This window comes from Rhinolophus ferrumequinum, chromosome 23, assembly GCF_004115265.2.
Source record: "Rhinolophus ferrumequinum isolate MPI-CBG mRhiFer1 chromosome 23, mRhiFer1_v1.p, whole genome shotgun sequence".
NCBI lineage: Eukaryota > Metazoa > Chordata > Mammalia > Chiroptera > Rhinolophidae > Rhinolophus > Rhinolophus ferrumequinum.
This window is the reverse complement of record NC_046306.1, coordinates 2,674,914-2,698,132: the sequence shown is the minus strand read 5'-3', so window position 1 is coordinate 2,698,132 and position 23,219 is coordinate 2,674,914. Positions and strand designations below refer to the sequence as shown.

General features: G+C 45.7%; 2 protein-coding genes across 3 annotated transcripts in view; both read left to right on the top strand.

Annotated features, from left to right (window-relative positions):
• Nucleotides 1–79: 79 nt before the first annotated feature.
• Nucleotides 80–8,348, top strand: FAM217B (family with sequence similarity 217 member B). Of its 2 annotated transcripts, XM_033094698.1 has the most exons (4): nt 80–254; nt 2,201–2,312; nt 2,435–2,513; nt 4,058–8,348. In XM_033094698.1, the coding sequence occupies exon 4, from the start codon at nt 4,062–4,064 to the stop codon at nt 5,205–5,207; it is 1,146 nt and encodes a 381-aa protein (XP_032950589.1). In that variant the 5' UTR covers nt 80–254; nt 2,201–2,312; nt 2,435–2,513; nt 4,058–4,061; the 3' UTR covers nt 5,208–8,348. The 2 variants fall into 2 exon arrangements, with proteins under 2 accessions (XP_032950589.1, XP_032950588.1); XM_033094697.1 differs by lacking the exon at nt 2,435–2,513 and having other exon boundaries at nt 81–254.
• An 8,161-nt stretch (nt 8,349–16,509) lies between these two features.
• Nucleotides 16,510–23,219, top strand: part of CDH26 (cadherin 26) — a 42,140-nt gene continuing 35,430 nt past the window's right edge. Inside the window, exon 1 of the mRNA XM_033094690.1 lies at nt 16,510–16,769. Within this exon, the coding sequence (XP_032950581.1) occupies nt 16,713–16,769 (57 nt within the window). The 5' untranslated portion in view covers nt 16,510–16,712. The remainder of the gene's footprint in view (nt 16,770–23,219) is intronic.

The window sequence follows — 23,219 nt, the reverse complement described above, 5'->3', positions numbered from 1 at the left end:
GCGTTACTTACAAGGCTATAACTTGTCTCGCTGCAACTTCCTGGCGAGCCTCCGCCCCTCCCCTCGTGACGCGGCCCGCGCGAGGGCTCCCGCCAGCCGGAGCGCAGTCCCGGAGCCCCGCTGAGCTGCGCGTCGCCGCCGCGCCGCCCCCTCCGGCGCCCCTGCCGCAGCGCACCGCAGTCTGGCCTCCCGGCCTGAGCTCCGGGAAGGAAGGCTGGCGGCCTGGTCACGTGTCCTCCGCGATCGCGAAACAGGTCTGATCAATTTCTGTCTGCGTCTGCCTGGCCCCGCGCCTATCGATCGTATATCTGCGTCTGCACAAACCGAGGACAAGGAAAACGCATGCTGCGGGTCCTAGGATTTCTGGATTATTGGGGGCAAGGGAAGGGGGAGGGGAGGCAAAAACTGGCTTTTTCAGGAGCTGGTCCCTAGGCTCGTTTTAGGCCTCTAAGCTGGCCAGCTCTTTGGACGTATACACTGCAACCTGGACCCTCGGCGGGACCCAGGGAGCCTCGCTACGTAGAGAACGGGCTGGTCCACACATCACCCACAATGCTTTGCCGCCCGGGACTACGAGCCAATTCCCTTGGGGGTGGAGAGGGGCGGTACTGCTTCTGTCAGTTCCTTGGCGTCATGCCAAAGAGGAAGGTGTGGTAAGGAGTTAATATTTTATGATGAATGATACAGCTGCCCTTAATCCGCCTCTGGCGCTTGGGAAGCAGTTTTGTAGCCGGAATCTCAGACTTAGCTTTGTTCCAGTGCAAGGCCGAACCATCAGGAAAATCGGCGCTTGTTTTCTGCATCCTCAGGACCCCACAGGCATGCATCTCATGTCATTGACTTTGTGAAGGGAAAGATGGAAGTTCACTTTTTAGGGAAGAGTTTGGGGCCAGAAATTCTAGAGGGCTCCTTTTTACTGTCTAGAAGAGAGACAGAGCAGAAAGAAAACCAAACTAATGCAAGAGGGTTGGTAAAGAACATTCTGTATATCTAAAATGAATCAACTGTTGATTGTGGTATAATTCATTAATTTTGGGAGCCCATATGGGATTTTTATTACCATCATATGTAAACTGACTATAAAGGCATCCGTGCCTATTGGGAAAAGCAATGCAGCCACGTTTCAGGAATTAAATACAAATCTATAATTCCCTCTTTCTCATTTTATAGAAGGAGGGGCTATTACCAAAGTATTCTTTTGAATTGGGGCACTTTTCGTAGGTCACTCAAAATAAGAGGGAGTACCAACACTGTGTGGCATGCGTCAACAAAATTTCACAAGGAAATAAGATGACATATATTAATATATTGATAATCTTTTAATAGGTTGATGTGACAATGAAGTGAAGTGAAAGGGAGCTTCCCCAATGGAGTTAAGTTCCTTGAGAGCAGGGAACTCTCTTAATAGCATGAGCCTGCTATTTTTTAGGCACTCCTCTATTGGTGAATGAATGAATGATTGGACATGGGAGTTTTGGAGTAACACCTGACCTTTATTCAGCCTCACAAGTTTCCTCAACCTGTTATTTCCATGGACTGTGTGTGTGTGTATGAATCCATTCACAGCATTTATAGTAGTATGATCTTGCATCCAACATCCACTGTGAAAAACAAACAAGAAAAAATATTAACCTGTACACACAAGGCAATATCCCCACCAATATTTTAATACTATGTGAATATTTAAAACCAAACAAGTGAAAACCAGCCCAATACTGGATATAGGACCATGTGCCATCAATACTCACTGCTTGCTTTGATCGCATAAACACTAAAATCGGACCCATACAGAGATTAGCACAACCCCAGGGAAGGATCACTTGCAAATTCGCAAATTTGTGAAGTGTTCAGTATTTAGAAACAAATTCGAAGATACAGAGAACAAGCTGATGCTCAAGAGATGGGAGGGCAGTAGGGGAGGATGGGTGAAAAAGGTGAAGGGTATTAAGAAGTACAAATTGCCAGTTATAAAATTAGTCATGGGGCTGTAAAGTACCGCATAAGGAATATAGTCAACAATATCTTAATAAATATTTATGGTGCCAGATGGGTACTAGACTTACCATGGTGATCACTTCGTAAGGTATATAAATGTCTGATCGCTACGTTGTACACCTGAAACTAATATAATATTGTATGTCAACTAGAATTAAAAATGAATTTAAAAAAATACTTACTGACAGAGTTCTGTTGCTTCTAGTTCCGGTGGTGAGGAGCCCTTTCCAAATATAAGAAGAATAAAGAAGTCACTTCCCCAGCTGTCATCATCTTCCAACAAATTGAGCAAGAATATTTCAAGCATTACAAAAAAGGTGATGTAAACTCTGAAGGAGAATCCTACTTAGATGTGTTCTGTTGTTTTTTGTTTGTTTGTTTGTTTGTTCCTTGTATGTGTTCAGGGTATTTATTTCTACATGTCTGTTTTTTTAGACAGTCCATCAAATCATAGATGACAATCAGCCATGAGATTTTTTTCAAGAAAGGGAATAGGGTGAATGAGTCTCATCAGAAAAGCAAGTAGTTCTCATGTAATTTCTTTGTCTTGTGAAATCGTATTACCTCAGTCCTCCACATTGACCATGTGTGGATGGAAAATGAAATAATGTCTGTGAATAAGAACTATACACTTCTATTTTTTACCTAGCAGAAGTGAGTGGGCAAGTGGTTTTAAACATAAATAGATGGTAAATGTTCCAGAGGTCATAATTCTGGCACTGTTAGCAGAGTCTACAATTTTGGGTAAGCTCTTTAATCATCTTTTGATGCTAGCTTCCTTTTATATAAAAGAGATACTAATTTCTGTGGATGCACAGTGACACCTAGAGATAACAAAAGTTTTAACACTGATCGTTATGAGTTCTAAATAATGGCGGTTCCCACATCCATTTCTCCATTCATTTCTTCATCATTCAGTGAGCACGTGTTATGATATTGGCAATGATTTAATAGCCTCCATAGTTACAAATTAAGAGGTGACACATTTTCAAATAATTGCTTAGTGTGGTGAAAACCTCTGGACAAGTGAACCTCTGAGGTTTCCAAAAAGCATATTTACCATTTATTCCTTTTATCCCATCTGACTTATGTTACTGAGAAGTATTATTGATCTTACTGAAGTGCTATGTACTTGGCAAATAAATTGAAAAGAAAATATTTTCAACTCAGATATGAAATCCTGCCTCAGAATAAATTACCTCAGAAAGAATTAGGTGCTCTATTAGTAATGGCCACACAGTATTCAGTCGTTTTCTTTACCCTTCTCAAGATTAACCCTATTTTTTTCATTCATACTGTGTCAGAAGACACCGTAGGATTTTATTTCTACCCTTTTAAATACAGAGTTCCTATGTCTGTCCCTGACTTGAAAACACTTTAGTAAGCTTTTGGATCAAGGCACAGGTTATATATGCTACACTTTTTCTTATTAAGATTTTAGTTGGCTCGGGCTCACCACTGATTAGTGATTAAGTTCTATAAAACTTGGGTTTTACATGCTGTTTACACTTCATCTAAGATAAGCATATAAAAGAAAGCCGTGGAGGTCACTCATCAATGTCAGTAAACACTGCTCGTCAGTAACAGAACAGACTGAGTTCTCTGACAGATTCTTTCCAAACTAATGGTCTAAAATTGTAACACAAGCACTTTAAAACATACTAGTGTTTTTCCTCCATGCTAATATTTGATAGAAAATAGAATCTATGCATTGGCTTCTGGCATCTGTATTATATAAGGTTTCTTAAGTAGAGGATTGTGGGGAAAATGGTTCTGGAGCTTGTCCTGCCAGCACTCCTGGCTCTGCCAGGAGTGTAGAGGCCTCACCTTTTCCTGTAGTAACTACCGAGTTTCTCCAAAAATAAGACCGGATCTTATATTAATGTTTGCTCCAAAAGACGCATTAGGGCTTATGTTCAGGGGATGTCATCCTGAAAAATCATGCTAGGGCTTATTTTCGGGGGAACACGGTAGGGGATTGTACAACTAGAGGGTGGCTTGTCTAATCGTAGGCAGACCTGTCTTTGTAATGGGCACCGAGAATCCGCTTTATTTCTCACAGCGCTATGAATGCTGGCCCGTCTTGGAACAAAACACCACGTTTGAAGAATTCTTCTGGAAAAAGGCAGAGCAAACCCCAGGACCGCCCTGTTTCTTCCCAGCGGAAAAGCATCCGTGTAGGTGTCTCCCAAGCTGCTGAAGATGAACTTGAAGAAAGCATTTCCCCATCAGGAAAAGCCGCCCGGAGTCCAGCGGGTTCCAGGTGTCAGGGGGCCTCCGGGAACAAGTTGTTTCTTGACTTTCAGTCAATGAAAATTATTACAGAAGACGCCGACGGGGACAGTGCCAGCGATCTCTCTGACTCCGAACGGATTCCCATCCCTCCTTCTCCCCTCACGCCTCCCGAGCTCCATCTTCGAGCGGAAGAAATCGACCCGGTTTCCTTCGATCTTCACCCAGATCCGGGCCATGCAAGGCGGGAATACTATTACCCTGACTTCCTTCCACCGCCTTTCAACTCCTGGGACCTGCGCGACATGGCTGTGCTTCTGAACGCCGAGCACAGAGCCGGGGCCGTGCCGCGGACAGGGGGCCTTCTGGGCAAGTATATCGATAGGCTGATTCAGCTCGAGTGGCTGCAGATCCAGACCGTCCAGGGCGAAAGAGGAAAGGGGGCCAAAGCAAAGGCGGCCGCCACGCCTGGGACCGCAGGGGCTCTGAAAAGCCCCGGGAGAAGCAAGCTGATGGCCAGTGCCCTGTCTAGGCCCCACCAGGAAGGAGCCTCCAAGTCAGGGCCTTCACGAAAGAAAGGCTTTCACGGCGAAGAAGGGCACCCGTCCTATTACACATTTGAGACTCCACCCAAGCCCCTCCATGCGCTAAGCAGTGGCAGACTGTGTCCTCAGACGCAAACCCTGGACATGAGGACAGAGGATAAGAAAAAGAAGTCCGGGAGGAGTAGCAGGCTGCAGTGTTGGGACCTGTCTGGCAGTGACAGCAGCTCTAAGATTGAGAGCAATGGCAACATCCGAATTCCCAAGCAGTCAGCCTTGATTCTGGACTCCGGGGACTCCTACAAGGCCTGCAAAACACAAGCATATGCAAATCTTAAGAAAAAGGGAAATGCTCATAACTGTGGTCACGTGACCCTATCCAGTGAGAAGAAACTGAAAACAAACGGAGGGAAGCAAAACACGCATAAATTCAAATAAGCTCTGAAATGACGAGTTGGGAAGACCTGCAGATCCCTGAGTGGTGGAGGGTCTCCAAGAGTTACAATACTGTGAATTTTCAGGGGTTGATGATGCCTGCCTTTAAGTAGCTGGTTGGTTCTTTAGTCCATCCCACCCCGACCAGGGTTCTTTTCAAAGCAAGGTGTCTTTCAACAAGCCTTGCTAGTCTGAAGCGAATGATAGCCCTTGAGATAAAAATTAACCAGGGTCTGTGCCACATAAAGGAATAAAGTGACAACTCTCTGGGGAAAGAGTCAGCTAAAGTTCTGAAACAGCAGGCAGCCCTGTAGAACCCTTCAGCTCCCCACTTTCACCGTGTATAACTATATGAAATATAGTACAGAATATACTGTTTTAAACGGTGTAGGATCCAAAACGTCCGAGACAGTGAGGGCTGTCAGCATCCTCACCAGAAACTGTTCAAGCAGCAGTTCTGTCTGTTTCACCCCCAGAAGCAGCTCCAGCTCTTCTCCAAGTTCAGGAGCATCTATTTTGAGCAAAGTCACTTTTCACGAAGCTGCTTCCTCCTTATCGACCGTGCAATCCAGTGCTTTCATACATTTTTCTTGACATGAGTTCAAAAAAAAAAAAAAAAAGGCATTTTAAATTTAGAGTTGGTGGTGAGGTCCATTTTGAGGTTCTTTCAACTGCGGAGAAAAGAGTGCAGACTTTGTCCAGTTGGGGAGTCAGTGGGTATAAGCATGGAGTTGCTGTTTGGTGGGGGGGTACGCGTGAAATATTTGGCACCCTAAAATCTCTGGCATGTGCAGCTTCTCTGAAGGGGAGCCACAGGAAAACCACCTTTTGGAGTTTGTAAGTGAAGGGCCTATAATGAGATAGGAACGCATGGAACCACTTTGCATGTCAACAGTATTTAGTCACTGGATCCTGCTGTCTGCTTGCTCTAGTTTACAGGAGCAGCTATACGATCTCGCTGAGGGCAGAAGGGAGGACGCAGGTCCAGACCGGGTGGATATGAACGAAGTTGCTGCAGGTCTTCTTAGCATCCTCACTGGGCTTACGGCTTCCTAACTAAATTCTCAGTTGACTGCAGTTAGGCACCATCTAAGCGTCCCCGTAGTTATGCTGAGATTACGGTTGACATTATCATGAATAACTTGAAAACCTCTGCCTACTTCTTGCTATACAGAATATTTTAATGACTATAGCTCCTTTTATCCCTTTGAACGATTATTCTATTTTTTTTTTCACATACGTGTATCTATTTTTTCACGTTTGGGGCAAACGAAAAACTTGGCCCTTTTCATTTGACAATATATAATAGCTTGCAGACTTTTCACTCAGTAGTCAACGTCATCCAAGCTGCTTTCTAAGTTAACAGCCAAAGACATGATATGTTTACAATTAAAATAATGGCCAAAAGTTAAATATTAAGATCCTGTTTTAAAATCTGATTTTAATCATATTAAACAACATATGCAATTTTTTTATGGTAATCGTTTTCTTCCAAGACTTTTTCCCCAGACTTGAGAGATTCCCTCTTGTATTCTTTATCTGTCACACCACCCTACTAGAGAAAGCATGCTCTTACACTAAGATCTTCCACCTTTTTATGTGAACGAAAGGTGTGTATCTAGGAAGCATTACTTCCATAGTTCCCAATTACACCATAACTTCTGTACTCAGTGTCTGTATTGTATTTTGAAAGCATGCTGCTCCCCCGACTTTTCCTCTCTGCTCCCTGATGGCACCCCATGTGATCCTTGCCAGCCCTGCTCTTGTGACCAGACGGATCCCTCCTTTAGATACGGCTGGCACCTCACTCCTGATTCTTTCCCTGCTTGGTTTTTATTCAGCTCCTTTGATGTTGCAGGGCCAATGACTCTATAAGCAGGTTCTATACACACGCGTACTCCTGATAGTAACACAGAAAGCTTCCCGCTGAGTTTCTGCCTGTCCCAGGAATGCGTCTGTGTGGGTGCTTTTGGAGACCTTGCAGGTTGAGGCTGACGTGATTTATTTTGCTTTGCCATATGTGTGTCTGAGCTGAAGACCATCAGGCTTAGGAAACTGTGAGGCCACGCCTCGGATGTGGCATTTGTTCCTTGCTCTTTGAATTGAAGCTGGTTGCTTAATTTGAGGAACAGTCATTAACGTCACATGGCAAGAGTTTTACAAAGTGACTTTGCTGGCTGGCTTTTTTGCCTCTAAGTTGATGGTTTACTTTAACCAGTATCACTGTGATGGGATCAGAGCTGATGATGGGTGTGAGTTCATTACCTAACTGAGCACACTTTTAATTTGATGGTTTCTGATACACACGTAACACAGCTTCATGTACTAAATGCCACAGACACCGAGCTTGCCATTTTCAAGTAGATGACACTGGAAAGTCAGGTCATGAACTCTTTCAGTTCAAGTCTAAGCCACTGAGCGTCCTGCCAGCCGAGTGTCATGAGTCACTGTGTTTCTAGGAAGTGCCTGTCATTTCTGGGGAGTTGTTTACATACAAGTTGCAGTTAAACCAATCAAAAGAACCCAAAGTACATAAATAAATAAATAAATAAATAAATAAATAAATAAATAAATAAAAACCGGAAAACTTAGAGGATGCAAGAACTACTTCAGGCTTAGAATCAGTTAGTGGGAAAAGATTAAAAAATATACAAAGATGAACTACAAAAATATATCAGTATTATCTACAATTATTTAGGTTTAGATGATTTCTCAGAACTTGAATGACTAAACTGGTTGAAGGTTTGTAACTAACTTGAATGGGGTGGGATTGGTGGCCCCTGACAAAAAGCTGGTGGAGAGGCTATCGTTGCTCTTACGCTAGCTCTTAGCTAAAAGGAAGATGGTTTGTAACAATCCTTAGGCCTGGTAGGTTAGTTGCCAGACGACCTAAGAATTCTACCTTACATGATAAAAATATTGCCTATTCTTTCCTTTATGTTCATTAACTTGATTAGTTATGTAAAAATATAAAACTCTTGTGGTATTGTATTTCAAGGTAAGAGAGAGGCAATATTCGTTATTTATTTGTGTACCTGTACAGAGCTGCATTCAAAGTGGCCTGGAAATATTCAGCATGTATGTTATTTGCTGTTAAAGTAATTATTGTATGCTGATTTTGTATGTAATAAAATAGATACATGTAAGTCTTTGTGGATCCGGATTTTTCCTTCCTTGAGATCAATTAAACAGCAGACAAATACTGTCTGGACTTTTCTGGTGTGGTTTTGCTTTGCTTTTTATGCAGTTCTCTTTCAGGGTTTGTCTTATTTCTCTCTGGTTATTTCTAAGAACTGCTGAAGAAGAAATTCTGTTCCAACTCCTTTCTTAATATTAAACACCATATCTGACAACATTACTAGAGAAGCATTACTGGCTGCACATTTCTTGAGTCCCTCTTCCTCTTATCACCCCCTAAAGGTGATGAGTGGTTAGGGAAGCAGGATGGAAATTCAATAAAATGAAAGTAACACAATGTAAGTAACTCCCGCCTTCATTAGAAACCAGTAGTGTCTCTTTCCATGAAGCCGCCTGGTTAGCAGATGGCAGTTTTGAGCAGCTACTGCTGCAAACATTCTGCAAGGCCCTTTGCTCCTCTTTCTAAACTCTTCTTCCTCTTTCTAAACGAGGAGGTGCATTCTTTTGAGTCTACCAAATAGTGGCAGTTTAAAAAATAATTTTGGGGGTAGTAAACAATTGAACTGAGTCAATTTTAAAGATCTTATTTATTCAATGATTCATGAATTGGGCAGCATCCCATCTAGCAGACAGAAAGGAGCTCCAAGGCACTGCACAAATGAAAGACTTTTATAGGCAGAAGGGGGCGGGACAAGGAAGTTAGACTGGAACAAATCCGGTTGGTTACTGCCAAGTCACTCTTGTGTGGGGGGTGGCAGGGAGGAGCCTATCAGGCGGTTGACCTCACTAGTGCTGATCAGGCCACTCCTAACTGACAGGTTGAAGATTCCGTTTCTGGGAGACCTGAGACTTTAGTCTCAGTTTGATGAAGTGAGCGTAGCATAAGCAACTCCATTTTGGACCCGTTATCTTGTTTTTAACGAGGGTTTTGTGTGTGTGTGTGTGTGTGTGTGTGTGTGTGTATGTCAGTATGTATATTTATCTTTTGTAGTTTGAAAACAAACCAGGTTAGAGATTTTAAACCATTAGTTTGTATGGAAAAAGGTAGATTGTTTTTGAATGTTGCTGTTTTATTATCCATGAGGTGGCGACTAAGCCCGTCCACTGAATTTGTACTGTTAGTACCTTCTAGTCAAATGAACAGATTTTTATTGTAATCAAAAAGAAATGGTAGAGAAAAGGACGATTTGACTTCAGACACAAAGCATGTTCTTTATTTAGAGAATTAAATGGTTTGTCCAATGTCATCAGGTGAAATATCCCTTCATTCACTAAACACCCCCATGTCATTGTGAAAAGTTAACCCGATGGCATACTAAAAATTTTAAGTTTATTTGAACAAAAACTGATTCAAATCGGTCAGCGCCGAACCAGAAGTGGTAAGGTACACTCCTCAGACAGGAGCGAGGGGCAGGGATTTTAGAGAGAAGATGCAGAAGCAAGGAAATTATTTGATTGGCGATAGCCTAAGCGGTTGCATTATTTGGAAAAGGCTAGTTGGCTGTTGTGATTGGCTGTCCTTTTTACACTTGAAACATTGGCAGGAACTGATCTGGCTTGGATTTTGGTTTGCTAACTAGGCTACCAAGGTATCAGAACTAGCTACAGTCAAGGGACCTCCTAGTTTGATTACCGTAACATCCTAAGACACTGTCTAGCAAAGAACAGCGCTTGCTCAACAAAGTAACATAAATCAGTAATTTACAAAAATCTTCAGAGACCTTGTTTCAAAAAATACGATTTGAATATCCCTGTCCTCAGCCACTTGCTATTGGAGGAATTAACTGATCACTCTGGGAAATATATGTGGAATTTTGAAAAAATGGGATAGTCCTGAATATAACTGTCCTCACTTGAATGATATTTTAAAGAAAAGTAATGATGCATGCTTAACTTTAGATTACAGTCAGCTGGCTTGCTACTGAGATTGGGAGCCCACCCCTCACGTACTGAATGTGAAGGACGACACCCCAAAATATGCCACTCCAGCAGACTGACTATTTTGAGTTCAAAGTCACTCGAGAAACAGCAAATACAAGAAAATCACTCTTACCTTTCTTCTTTTTCTTAAAAGCAGACGAAGTTCCCATATGAAAGCTGTCCTCCCTGTACCAGAAAGAAAGTAACACTCTTATCAGGGCCAAGAAGCTGAGACCAAGAGAATTCTACAAAAGTTTCATTTGTTAAAATAATTCTTCCTCTGGCTTCCTCACGTCATTTACTTTTCCACAACTACCTCTGTCTGTTCAACCTGTTCACAAAAGCAAGTAAGTTTCACCATTTCTTTGGGTCTTCATCCCTGATGAAGGCTCCCGTCACGTGAAACCTGCATTTAAGAAATTGGTACACTTTTCTCCTGTTCATCTGGCTTATGTCAACTTAATTCTCAGGCCCAGCCAAACAGAACCCTAGGAAGGTGAAGGGGGGCAGGATCTTGCCACCCCAAAATATGCCTCTTTGGCATAAGAACTATTTTAGGCTGATTATTTTTAAGAAACAGAAAACACAGGAGAAGCTCTGAAAACTGAGTAGAAGTTACCCTTTTGTTAGAGACCTTTCATTTATGAGGGAAATCTCCATTTGTGAGGGGTCTCCCTCCCTGCAGGATGACTACATCTCTAGAAACTCTTGTCCCCTCTAATCTTACTCAGGCATGGACTCAAGTCTGCATAGCAACCATACCTTCTTTTACTATGCTCTTCCTGGTTACCAACTAACTGGGTTCCTCCCGACCCCCACCAATGTCTTCTTTTGTCTTGAGCTGGAGATGGTATTTAAGGTGGTGGCTTGGGCCGTCTGGGGAAGTTACTCTGGGTCTCTGCCAAGTATACAGGAGGGATCTGTGTCATTGCACTTCTGTTTGTTCTCCTGTTCATCTGTCTTTTATTACAGGTGGGGCTCTCAGCCAAGAACCTAGAAGGGTAAAGGTAAAATTATCTTTCCTCCCCTGCAAGGGTAAAGGGAAAATTTCACCTGTCCCACCCAATCAAAATCTGCATTTTAACAAGATCCTTGGTGATTAAATTTTGAGAAACCTGCTTTTATGACACTTGAACATCTGCAAGTTTGAATTGACTGCTCTGACAGCATTTCAATGGGTGGACCAGTCTCCTCTTGGAGCTTTGGCCACTAACAGTCTTTTGCCTTATGTATGTCTATTTTCTCCAGGGCTTAAATGCATCTGGCTGGTTCTTTGCCTCAGGAATGTGTCACTCCAATGCATGATTTATGGCATTTGGTAATCTGTGGTACAAGTGAGTGCTAAGGAACTGAGGTTTCTTACACATTTTCCCGGAGCACATTTTTCTTACATTCATACTCTTCTATTTTTAAACTGCAGGTGTGGAAAACTCACTCTGCCTTTGGTGGCCCTTTCATTCACTTCAGTATTTTGACCAGGTTCAGAAGGGTCCCACTACCTCTCACCAAGCTTTTCTGCTAAACCCATCTCTCTTGAGACGTTTGCCTTCCTAAAGGAGGAAGAAAAGGAAAGCTTTGCTATTTTCCTAAGGTGTTCAATGTTCTAAATACTGGAATGAAATGCTTTTTACTTATCGCTGTCAACCTAGCACCAAGTTGGGAGGCTTGGGTTAGAAATCAATGGCAAAGTGTTTGTTATTCAAGGGTCTTGAGATTTGTGAGTCAGAAAACACTAGCAGCTAAACCCCCAGAGTGTTCCAGAGAGGAAAGCCGAGAGTGCTTATTGTAAAACAGTACATTCTTCAGAAGAACAGTCCAGTTTCCCAGTCTCTGGATTGGTCGGAGATCGTGATCTTCCAGATGTTGATAGTCTGGGTCAGCATTTCAGGACGAGAACATTCTTTCCTGAGTTCTTCATTCTTTGCTAAGTCCTTCAGAGGGGTAGCTGTCTACGGGAATTCATGGATCTCCAGGCATGGACACATGACTGAGAAGTTCAAAAGTTTAAGTTCCCAGGGTAAAGTAAAATAGAATTGTTTCCTTACGCTTCAGACCATTTGGCCTGAACCAGTTTTGCCAGCTTGACTACAGAGTCTCCATTTCAAGTTAGCTTAGCTGTGCTGACTCCATCTTGTTTTTTCATTCCTCGTAGGTTTCACACAGTAATGAAATAAGAGACCTACCAAGTGGAATTGAAGATGTTCTAATTAAAAAAAGAAGTATATGTTCTTATCTCTACAGGATGACTTTGACGTGGGAAGATAAAGCAAAACAGTCTCAAACTTCTCTCTCTTCCTCTCCTTATCTTCCTTCTCCTTCCCAAAAAGAGCGTAAAATCATTTACGTACATGACTGACTGAAGAAAGAGCTTGGTGATTCTATCAGTATTATTAGCATTGGAATATACTTGCACAAAGTGGAAAGACTCCAAGCTGTTATATGTGGTAGCATTTCCTCCCCTTAATTGCTCATCTATAACTATTAGTTATAAATAGGAGCAAGAGATTAGAATCTCTTAAAGGATATTTTCCGGCCAGCTCTTGGTGGCTGACTCAAAATACTAAGACATATAGAACCACACCTTCTGATCAAACTCTGTGACTACGAAAGCATCAAAACAGAAGAGACAAAAAGGTCTTCGTCACTGAAAATAAATCTGGAGATACATACAAATAAATTATTTTATTCTCACGCAAAGTCTAAGAACCTTCAGCTCTTGCACATGTTAAATATTGGGGGACAATTAGATACACAACATCAGAGATTGAGGCAAAACTACACTTAATAATAACCTGGATTTTTCACTGCTAGACTCAAATTCATTTTTCTGATATGTCCCCCCAACTTCGTATAATAAAAATCTTTAAACACACAGAAAAGTTGAAAGAATGGTACAGGGAATACCCCCACGCTCACTGTCGGGAATTCTACAGTTGGCATCTTGCTCTCTGTGCTGTGTCCATCCTTGTACCTCCTGCCTCCTCCAGGCACCTGGCTGCCTGCCTTCCATCCCTCTGCAGGTTCTCCAGGTCACTGGTGGTACATTGTGTTCACAGGGGATCGTTCAGTATGGCAGAGCTGGGCTGGTGGGAACCACGTGCCCATTCCTGGGGGGAAGCACAGCCCTTCCCCTGGTGATTTGGTTTTCTTTCCTTGAAACAATTCTGAGGAATTAAACTTTTCTTGTGACTGTGAAGAAAGGGGGCCTTGAATTCAGAATCAATTGACTGGGAAGTTAATGTTATGAGTAGACCTCCAGTGGAGGACAAAATATGAACGATTCAATTTTTTTCCGAATCAGAGTTTTCAACCCTGCTCTGTCAATCCCTCACTTCCATGGTGGGCATTTTCCCAGGCCCTCACGCAGTCAGTGAAACCAGTACGGTTTAAGCTGTCAATGCCAACCCGATTTAAATGTAATCTCCACCCCTCCAGGGCAGGCTGGCTTCTGGGCTGTGTGTGAGCAGTGCAGGGCTTGTCCCGCCTCCTCTGCACTTGCCACCCCAACTCGGAGAGGAGGGCGTGGCTGTAGGGGAGGGCGTGGCTGTAGGGGTGGGCGTGGCTGTAGAGGAGGGCGTGGCTGCAGAGGAGGGCGTGGCTGTAGGGGAGGGCGTGGCTGCAGAGGAGGGCGTGGCTGAGGTCTGCTCTTGGGATCCTCCACCCCTCCCTCTCCTGGGCTCTGGTTCCTCCAGGGCAGACTCCGAGGAGAAATAACGGGAAAGCACGAGTGCTCCTTCTTTACCAGGCCACTCGTCTTGGCTTTCCCTGAGGCTGGCACCACTGTGGTCACTGCGTCCAAATGTCCAAACGCTGGACCTTTCTCCAGGCGTGGTGTCCTCCACCTCCCCACCCGGCAGCATGCCTCAGGAAGAAGGTAAAAGCCCGACCATCTTTCTTCTTTGACGTTCACCTGAGAATTTCTGTGTCCCCACCATCCATGTCAAATAGAGGAAGTGTTATCCTTTCTAAGCCCCGCTGTCCATCGGTTCCCTTCTTCTGAGCTGGGCACAGGGCCTGGTCAGCCAGTCCACCGTCTATCTAAGCAGATCCAAGGTGGGACGTGTGCCGGGTTCTCAGTCTCGCAGTCGCCCTCATTCGTTATCTGTGATTCTATTAATGCTCTATTCCATTCACGGGAAAACCCAATCCACTGATTTCCTGAAGTGGAAAGAAAGCAGCCATCCCTCCCCAGTAGGGAAGGATAGCGTCAGTTCTTCATGCAAATGAGGCACATGGAGGCAGCGGACCCCCCACTCCCACCCCGAGTCCTTACCTCAGTGGGTGGCGGTGACGCAGGCTGCGGGTGACACAATCAGTGAGTCCTGAGGTGTGTGGTGTCTCTTTTTACAACGTGGTGAATTTCATGCTTCTCCATTCTCACTGAGGGGCGGGCCTTCCTCACCAATTCCCGGGCAAGTCGAAACTTTACATGCAACGTACTTTTCCTTGTAAAGATGACAAATAAACGTGGTCACGTTGTGTTGAACAACGACCCTGAAGGAAACTCAATGAATGCCTGGCGTTTGCAGGAACGTTGGCTGACATGGGTAATTCAGGACAAAATCCATCCTTTCCTAGAAACGATAAACTCCTGATGTGTTTATCGTTATAAAAAAAGTCCTGAGGGCTTGCAGTCGGTTGGACTCCTCTCTACACCCAAGGTGAGAATGTTGAGTTTATATAATGAATTGCGGCTCATACCTTCCTTTTAATCAAGGAATTTTTATCTCACAAGCAATCACATTTCTTCATTTTATCAATTTACACGGAGCTGGGAGCTGCCACCTCGTGGCTGCAAAGTATTACTGCACTTCTAAGGACACAGGAACCCTGGAGTGAGAGAAGCTTAGAGGAAACCGAAAGTCCCCTGGTTCAGACTCACCTAAGAGATGCCACAGGTGAAGCCTAAAGTCACCAGCTGAGGGAGTCACAGCCTCACTCAGCCTCACTGAGAAGGGTTACCTTGTGGGAAACTGGCTTCTTGTCAACTTGTAAATGTTTGAGGATGTTGAAAATGTGGTTGTTGTTAATATAGTAAAATACCACTTTCTTTCAACTTACAGTAAATGTAACCAACCCTTCACTAGCATTCCCCAGCCCTGCTCCTCCCCCCACATCTTTGGAACTCAACACACTGTCTCTCCGGCTCAATTATTATCATCCTCAGCATTGTCCTAGCACTGAGGGTGTTCAACCTGCGTCTTTATTTCCCCCCACAAACATTCGACATGGTTAGCTTATTTGATCTATAAATTCCGAATTAATGATTCTAACTTAATCAAGTTTTTCAATCACTGCCATGGAATAAAAGTATCCACTTTGAAAATAAAAAGTATCCACTTTGAAAATAAACACAAAGTTGTACATTCAATAATTATTCTTCTGCTTCTCTTTATGCATGGGAAAGTAGAGATCTTAAAAGTGCATTTGTTACTCTTTTCAATAAAAAGCTATTAATATGGACTACGATAATAAACTATTCAAATTACATCTCACAGAGCTATGGATGTCCACTTAGACATCTGTTTCATCTGCTAAAGAACTGTTTACTATTTTAAACAAGGTACTGTGATAACAAGGGAATACGGCAAGGTAACCAGGCTTATGGACCTCAGATTTTGTTTTCAACTTGACGTAGTAGGATCCCACCTTGTCCTTTTTGTTCAGAATTCTAATGCAAGACCCCCGGGTTGGTACAGAGACCCTCTCACAGGGAATGTCTTTCCCATCCTTCCTCCCGCCTACTTTCATCCCAAACTCCGACAGATTCATCTAAGCTTACAAGAGATTTTGGTTGAAAAAGTCTGTAAATCCCACAGCCCCGAGACATGGTCAGGATAAAGATTGTTAGTGCTTTGCAAAGTAAAAGGTGGTTCCTTTTTTTCCTTTTTCTTTCTCTCTTTTTTTTTCCTCCTCATTAACAAAGTTATGCTTTCTTGGAGTCCTTTTCCAGTTCTTTTGTTACAAAGGAGAGGGGGTATAGGAAATAGTCATTAAAATATCCTGCTACAGAAAGAGATCGTTGGCTGTCCTACTTAGAAACTAAACACAAAGAAACAGAGCCCCGCTTTCCCACATGCTAGTTTGCTGGTTTTGTGGTCCCCTGACTGAGCCCTAACCCCCGGGGGTCAGATTCCGGCTGGTATCTGTGTGCGCGTGTAGTTAAGTGTGTTTTTATTTCCGTCCACTCCCTTCCTAGGAACTGCTTCTGGCTTACGAGGTTAAAGCTTAAGTCTCTGCCAGCCCCACCCCGATACACACAAGAACAGCCAGGGAGAGGGGAGGAGAAAGTTGAGATGAGAACCTCTGGGACAAAGTGACCAGAGAGTGATTGAGGAGCAGTTCCTAGCAGGGAAGGACAGCATCTGGCTCTGGGTGAGACCACAGCCGAGGGCTGGCTGTCAGCGTCACGCTCAGGGGCATCTCAGGCACTCCCCCCACTCTGCCGGCATGAGCGCCAGAGCCCACATGTTACTGCAGCTTCTTCTCCTAGTGCTGCTGCCCCAGGTAAGCCGGGACTGGTACCCACACCTGGGTGCGTGGGATGCCTGTGGGGATGGAAAGCACAGCTCAAGCTGCTTCTGCTCCTTGTAGGATAAAGGGGGCCGGAGGGGGAGACCTGAGTGTGATCTGATGGAGGCTGGCGAGGTGGGAGCAAGGGGGCTGGTTATTTACCGCACGGTGCAGCAGCGGAGGTGCCAGACGTTACACAGAGGGTTTAGAGTCACAGCGTGTTTGGGGGAGGAGTGGGGCAGGCTGAGGGCACTCATCTCGAAACTGCTTTGAACAGCACACACCACTTTTATTTAGCTTTATAGCAACACACGCAAGTTTTCCAAGATACTTATGTACATCAGACCGAGAAAATCTTAATTGTGTATGTTGTTCAGGAACAAACTTCAAATCAGTAAATTATAAAGGTCTTATTGGCTTTATTCCGCGATTCATGAATTGGGTAGCATCCCATGTAGCAAACAGAAAGGAGCCCTGAGGAACGGGACAAACGAAAGGGGTAGAAATGAAAGGGGTAGAATGAGGAAGTTACACTGGCAAAGGGCTGATTGTGGCAAGGTCATTCCCTTAGGGGATGGCAGGGGTCTATCAGGCAGACGACCTCGCTAGTGCTGAGCCGGTCATTCCAGGCTGACTGGTTCAAGGCTCCTTTTCTGGGGGAGGCTGAAACTGAAGGTAAGGCTCACCTTGGTGATGTGGGGCTGAGCTCATTCGAGGCCTGTGGTCTCTTTTTTAACTGTTCCTCCCTTTTGATCAGACTCTCAGCTGACAGATGTGATCAAAATTTAAGGCACTGGCTGCACTCCCAGCTGCCGCTCTGAGCGCTCCCGGTTTTAGCTGACTCTGTGGAGTGCCCAGGTCATGACTTGGGGTTGACATTCTTGAAGTTGCTCATTCTCTTCATCCCTTCTCTGATGTTCTGGTCTTTGGGAGATGATTTGTTTGGTGGGTAGCAGCTGCAAACATGCACGTGACGCCTGGGAGAGAATACAGCGCACCAGCAGACTGCTATGGTTATGCTACACGGACGATTCCCAGTGTCTGGGTGTGTTTCTGAACCATGGTCCTCAGGATCCAAACCAATCAAAATCAAATCAGTCAAAGAAAGACCCTGCTGAAGGAGTCACTTTCTTAAGCCAAGTGGCTTGTTTAGCGAAGTCTCAACTTCCCCAGTGGTGTGAATCTAGGGGTGGCAGGTGGCATTGGCTGGAGCACCGAAACGTCCTTGCTCAGTGAAAAGACACTCAGGGCCTGTCCTGTTATCAAGAGCAACCTGGGCCAGAGAGTCTCGGTTTTTGTGGGGCGGCCATTGCTTTAGCAGTACGTTCTGAATACTTTCACGAGTGAAGGAGAGGAGCCTGATCCCAGGCTCACTGTACTCACCCCTCACAAGGGACAGGGAGAGTGGCAAGGAAGTGGATACTGAGTCATGAGCGCCTCCCGGTACGATTCAGTGATATAAGTTCAAGGCAGCTGACCAATGAGGTCTAACAGCGGGGGCCCAGTTAGATACCTAAGGGCACTGCCTGGGTATGGGCCAGCCATCTGGGCATTCCTAGGCCCAAGGACAATGACAGCCAGCACAAAGAGAGATGCTGTGGGGACATACAGCACTCCCTCTAAGGTGGCACCGCCAATGGATTCATTTGCACGAATAGATGTACTTGCCCCTTTAAGCCAGGGGTCAGTTAAGTTTCCAGCGTGTTTGAAAAGTTGATTTTCTAGTCTGAAATACAAAGTTGTTCTAAATTCCTCACAAAGATGGGTTCTTTCCATGGTGGGGGCAGATCTGATCTAGATAATTATGAGCAACACGGGAGCGGGGGCGGCGAGGGAGGCAGGCAGTTGTGTCTAGTTGGGCAAGTACAGCTATAATCGGAAAGTAAAAGCAAGACACTGTAGGTTCTGGATCTAAGAGCTGGACTCTAAATTCCAGCGGGGGTGGATTGTAGTTTATCGTGACGGGGAACAGAGGAGAAGCTGGTCGCATGGAGGACCAGGGGTCTCTAGCATCATGGGCAGGTAGGAGTTGTTGATGACAAATGCAGCAGTCCCAAAGGGTACCCCCGTTAGCAATGGCCTTGGACATCTGGGTGGTGGCGTTACCTTCCCAGGCCAATGTCAGAGTAAAGGAAAGAAGGAGAAGAAAGAGTTTCATGTTGAGTTAAAGTAAGAATCCTGGGTGCAGCATCTTGGCTGGGAGCAGTCTACCTGGATGCCAGCAACTTCTCTTCCTCGATGATTTGATTCGGAGGTGTCCAGCATCTGTCCAGGACCAGGTATCAGATGGAGCCTCCTACACCTGGGAGATGTGTGCCCGAGGCTCGGTGCCTTCTACTCTGCGGCAGTGTCAGAGGTCAGGAGCACTTGGTGAGGCCCCTTCCAACAGGGTTCGAGGCCTACCTTCCCCAGTGATGTTTCCAGAATACCCTGTGACCAGGCTCCAGACTGTGATTGATAGAACCCTTTGAACCAGGATTGGAAAGCTTCCCGAAGCTGCTTATGATGGGCCCTGAAGACTTACAGTAGCTGGTCCCATTAGTGCGAGATGACAGATGTCCACAGAAGGCTGTCTGCCAGTAGACACTGGTCTGCCGGTGACTCTGTCATGTGGAGAGTTTACGACTGGGGACCAGGGAGCCCAGTCGTCCTGCAGGTTTAGAGATTCTGCGTTTGAGGAGCCTATTCATTCTCTGACGATTGAGAGTGACAGTGACAGTTACACTTCCAAGAAGTTTGTAGGTTTTCACTGAGGCTTGTATGATTTGCCCCGGGGATCCGTTGACCTCAAGTTCTCAGCATTTTTTTTTTTTTTTTTAATAATGATGAACTCATCATGAACGCTTCTCAGAAAAGATTAATTTTTTTCTGGGGTGCCTTGGTCATGGAGATTGTGGAAGGCTTCCTACGAGTGGGGAACATGTTTTTCACAGTTTCTTTGCCCCTGGGAGGGCACCAGCCTTGTGGCCAGGGAGGGCTTCGGCCCACCGGGAAAGCCCGCACAGTAACCAGAGCACACTGGTGGCCCGGCCTCCGGGGGGAGGTGAGTGCAGTCGGCTGCCCGCGTTCACAGGAGCCAGAGAGGCTGGGGACCCTTGGAAACAAAAGCAGTTTTCCCGGGATGATGGGCCTGACAGTTCAGACACTGGTGGTAAACTGCTCTCACAGTTTTAGAGAAGTCTCCCCACCAGTGTTTATTCATACCGTGTTTCCCCGAAAATGAGACTGGGTCTTATATTAAGTTGTGCTCCAAAAGACGCATTAGGGCTTATGTTCAGGGGATGTCATCCTGAAAAATCATGCGAGGGCTTGTTTTCCGGTTAGGTCTTATTTTCGGGGATACACGGTAATTGGAGTCACCTGAAATGCACCAGGGTGGGTGAAAGAATGCAAAAGCCCAAAAACGGGTTTGCCAGGCAGCCTGGAGATCCGAGCGGACATCTTGGGGTTCCTGTACCCCGAGTGCTCACTAAATTTACACCCCGTTTGCCGTCATGACTTCTCTGATTCCGGAGCAGACTGCTGCCATGTTGCAAGGACAGCAGGGTGGCCCAAGTCTGGCAACAAGGGGTCGCTTTTTCCAGAAGCGCATGGACCTCAGCCATGCGCGCCGCACACAACCTGCATGGGGTCTGTTGCTGCTGCCTCTTCCTGAACGTCAGCCGGCCACTCCCCTGCCACTCACCTTCTGTCTGTTTTGTGTGAGCCTCAGTTTTGAGGAAGTTCATTTACTTGTTGTCCACTTTTGGGTGGGGTCTCAGTGGTCGTAAGCAAACCCCTTTGTTTCCGTAACACCCTCAAATCATGGACGACCCCAGAGACACAGTGGCTGGAGTTTAAATATTACCTGTTTGTCCTCTGGCATATTTGGAGAAGGGCCCGGAACCCTGCTTGTTGGGGGTACTGACCCTGTCCAGTAGTTCACATTGGGTCGCGACAGCAAAGCCAGCTTGGAAATGTCCTTTTTTATGTCCACATTAGGACCCATGAACAGACAGAATTAGATCAGGATCAGTCAAATGGGTGTCTTGTAAACCAGGACGTGGTGTCATGAAAAAGGACGGTTTCACCTCGCAGTAGTCGCAGGACCTGCCCTGTTGGGGCAGGGGGAGTAACGCAGTAGGAGGAAGAGGGCTGCATCGTGAAAGGTGCAGAAAGGGGCAGGAAGACCTCACAGGTGGGTCGGCTTACAGGGAAGCACTGAGTCATTCCAGAATTACGGGGACTTTGGCCAGTATGCAGAGTTTGTAAACCAATGTCATTTCCTAGGGTCGAGTCCACTGCAGGTTCTCGCTGCAGCTGCAGCTACAGCCGAAGGCAGCGAGGTCACTGACTCAAGTCCACGGTCACAGGACTAGGCCCTGTTCTTGCTTGAGCCTGGCTCACTCCCTGCACGAGGACGTGGGGTCTGAGGTCAGGCAGCCCTTGGCAGGCAGCTCCTCGGTGTTGTTCTAGGCTCACAAAGGCCTGCTCACGTTTCTCTTCCCAAGGGACACATGCAGGGTCCGCAATTTTAGTGAGTTCACAGTGGGGAGGCCGACAGAGCAAAGCTAGGAACCCACTGTCCACAGCCAGCCAGCCAGCCAACCCCACAAAGCGGCTGCTGGTGACCGAGGTAATGAAGTGTCCAGAGATAACTGTAACCTCTCCTTAGAGGCCTATGTCCTCTCCCAGCTGACTGCTCCTACACAGGGAGACACCCTTTGTGGGCACCTGCTTGGTAACTGAGGATAGCAAGAGGTCAGGTACCCGCTTGGAAGGGTTGATTTTCCAGGAAACGGGAGGGTCTTGCATCTTGGCGGAGCCCTTGGCAGAAACCAGACGGGGCCGCAGAGAACCTCTGCAGCCTGACAGTCCAGGAACACTGTTGATTATTCCACGTAAAGGCAAGTCACTACTGGCCACTGGGGTCCCCAGGCTTGCTGCAGAAGGCCACACAGGGCCCACAACGGTGAACCATCTTGAGTCTGGTGGCACTTGTAACAAGAGGGGGTTCGGGTTTGGAACAACTGGGAAATGGGGAATAACTGTTTTGTGAAAAGCTCTCACGTCCTGGATGAGTGGCCAACCCCCCCTCCCCCCCCCCCACATATCTGGATGGGCCTGACTGGTGTGTTACGTGTTACGGGGGCTGGTCAGCCCTGGAGGGTCAGGTCTTCTTCTCTGTGGGTGCGGCCTGTTCCGGTTTTGCAATTTCATGGACACAGAGGCAATTGGGGAGGTTTAGTTATGTCTATCTGCAATTTTGTAGGTTCTGCACTTTTTATTCTCTCGGTGTCAATATTAAAAGTAGCCCACACATTTCCAGGCACGTCGATTAAATTAGGGATTTTTTTTCCCCTCTGGGATTCTTCCTCTTCTATATCAAGAATAGGGTATAAGGAACATAAAAGATCAAGTTCAGTTTACTTAGGAAATTCTAAGGTGAGGTCTCCCTTGGAGACAAAAATGTATTAGCCCTTTGAATTTAGAAAGATCTCTACCTGATATATACAGATCACAGCAGAAAGGAGTGGTTTTCAGTGAGAGGACCCAGAGTATTTGTACTGGCTGAGATCAGAACTCTCTGAATTTTATTAGATACCACCACTATGGAAACTTCTTTTTCACTCCAAGGAATTGGCTATCCTGTAAGAATGGGGTTTAAAGTAGAGAGTGTAGCTCTGATATCTGTCAGAATTTGGCAGTTTCTCATTCATTTTCATTTTAGTTTTCCCTTGACTGTGTAAGGGAATTACTGGCCGCAGTTTACCAAGAGCCTCTTGGAGTCCTGTCAGCTCTCAAAGGGACCCCTGTGGGGCCTCCCCTGGGGGCCGACATGGAGCATTTGAGTTGACATGAAAGAATTTGCCCAAGACATTTGAGGATAATCTTTTATCCAGTATCCCCATTGATTACGAAAGGGACCCTGACCTCGGGGGGGCCAGCATTTTGGCGATGGACCCCTAGGTGGGTGCAACCTGGCAGCCCAGGTGTTCGTTCAGTTGTCTGGCTGTGAAGCTGTGCAGCTAAGCGGCTAACAGCTGAGCAGACTTTTGTTTATGGTCTTGTTCCAAAGTCCTTTCCAAGTATTCAGCTGTGGTTACAAGTTCAGTCATCCTGGTGGCCTCCCAACCTATTTTTGCCTTTTTATCAATCCATTAATATAAGGAGATAATCCATTTATAGTCAAGAGCAGGCTGGCTGACATCGTTTATGTAAGGGACTCAGAGCGCTGAAGGAGGAGAGCCTTGGAAAGCCCTTAGGTCAGCCAAAGTCCCCTTCCTTTTATTTGCCTGTCTGAATGATACACCAGTCATTGTGGACAGAGAAGAGTCCAGAATCTCTTAGAAGCTCAGCGGCTGTATTGCAAGCTTTCCTGGTACTTAAGGGAGACCAGGGACCACGTGCATAAGATGGTAAAGACCTGGCAGCCCAGGGTCACAGGCCCCGATAAAGACTCCC

What these genes read in the sequence shown, in the direction of transcription:
- FAM217B (XM_033094698.1), top strand. Translation starts at nt 4,062, where the DNA reads ATGAATGCTGGCCCGTCTTGGAACAAAACACCACGTTTGAAGAATTCT.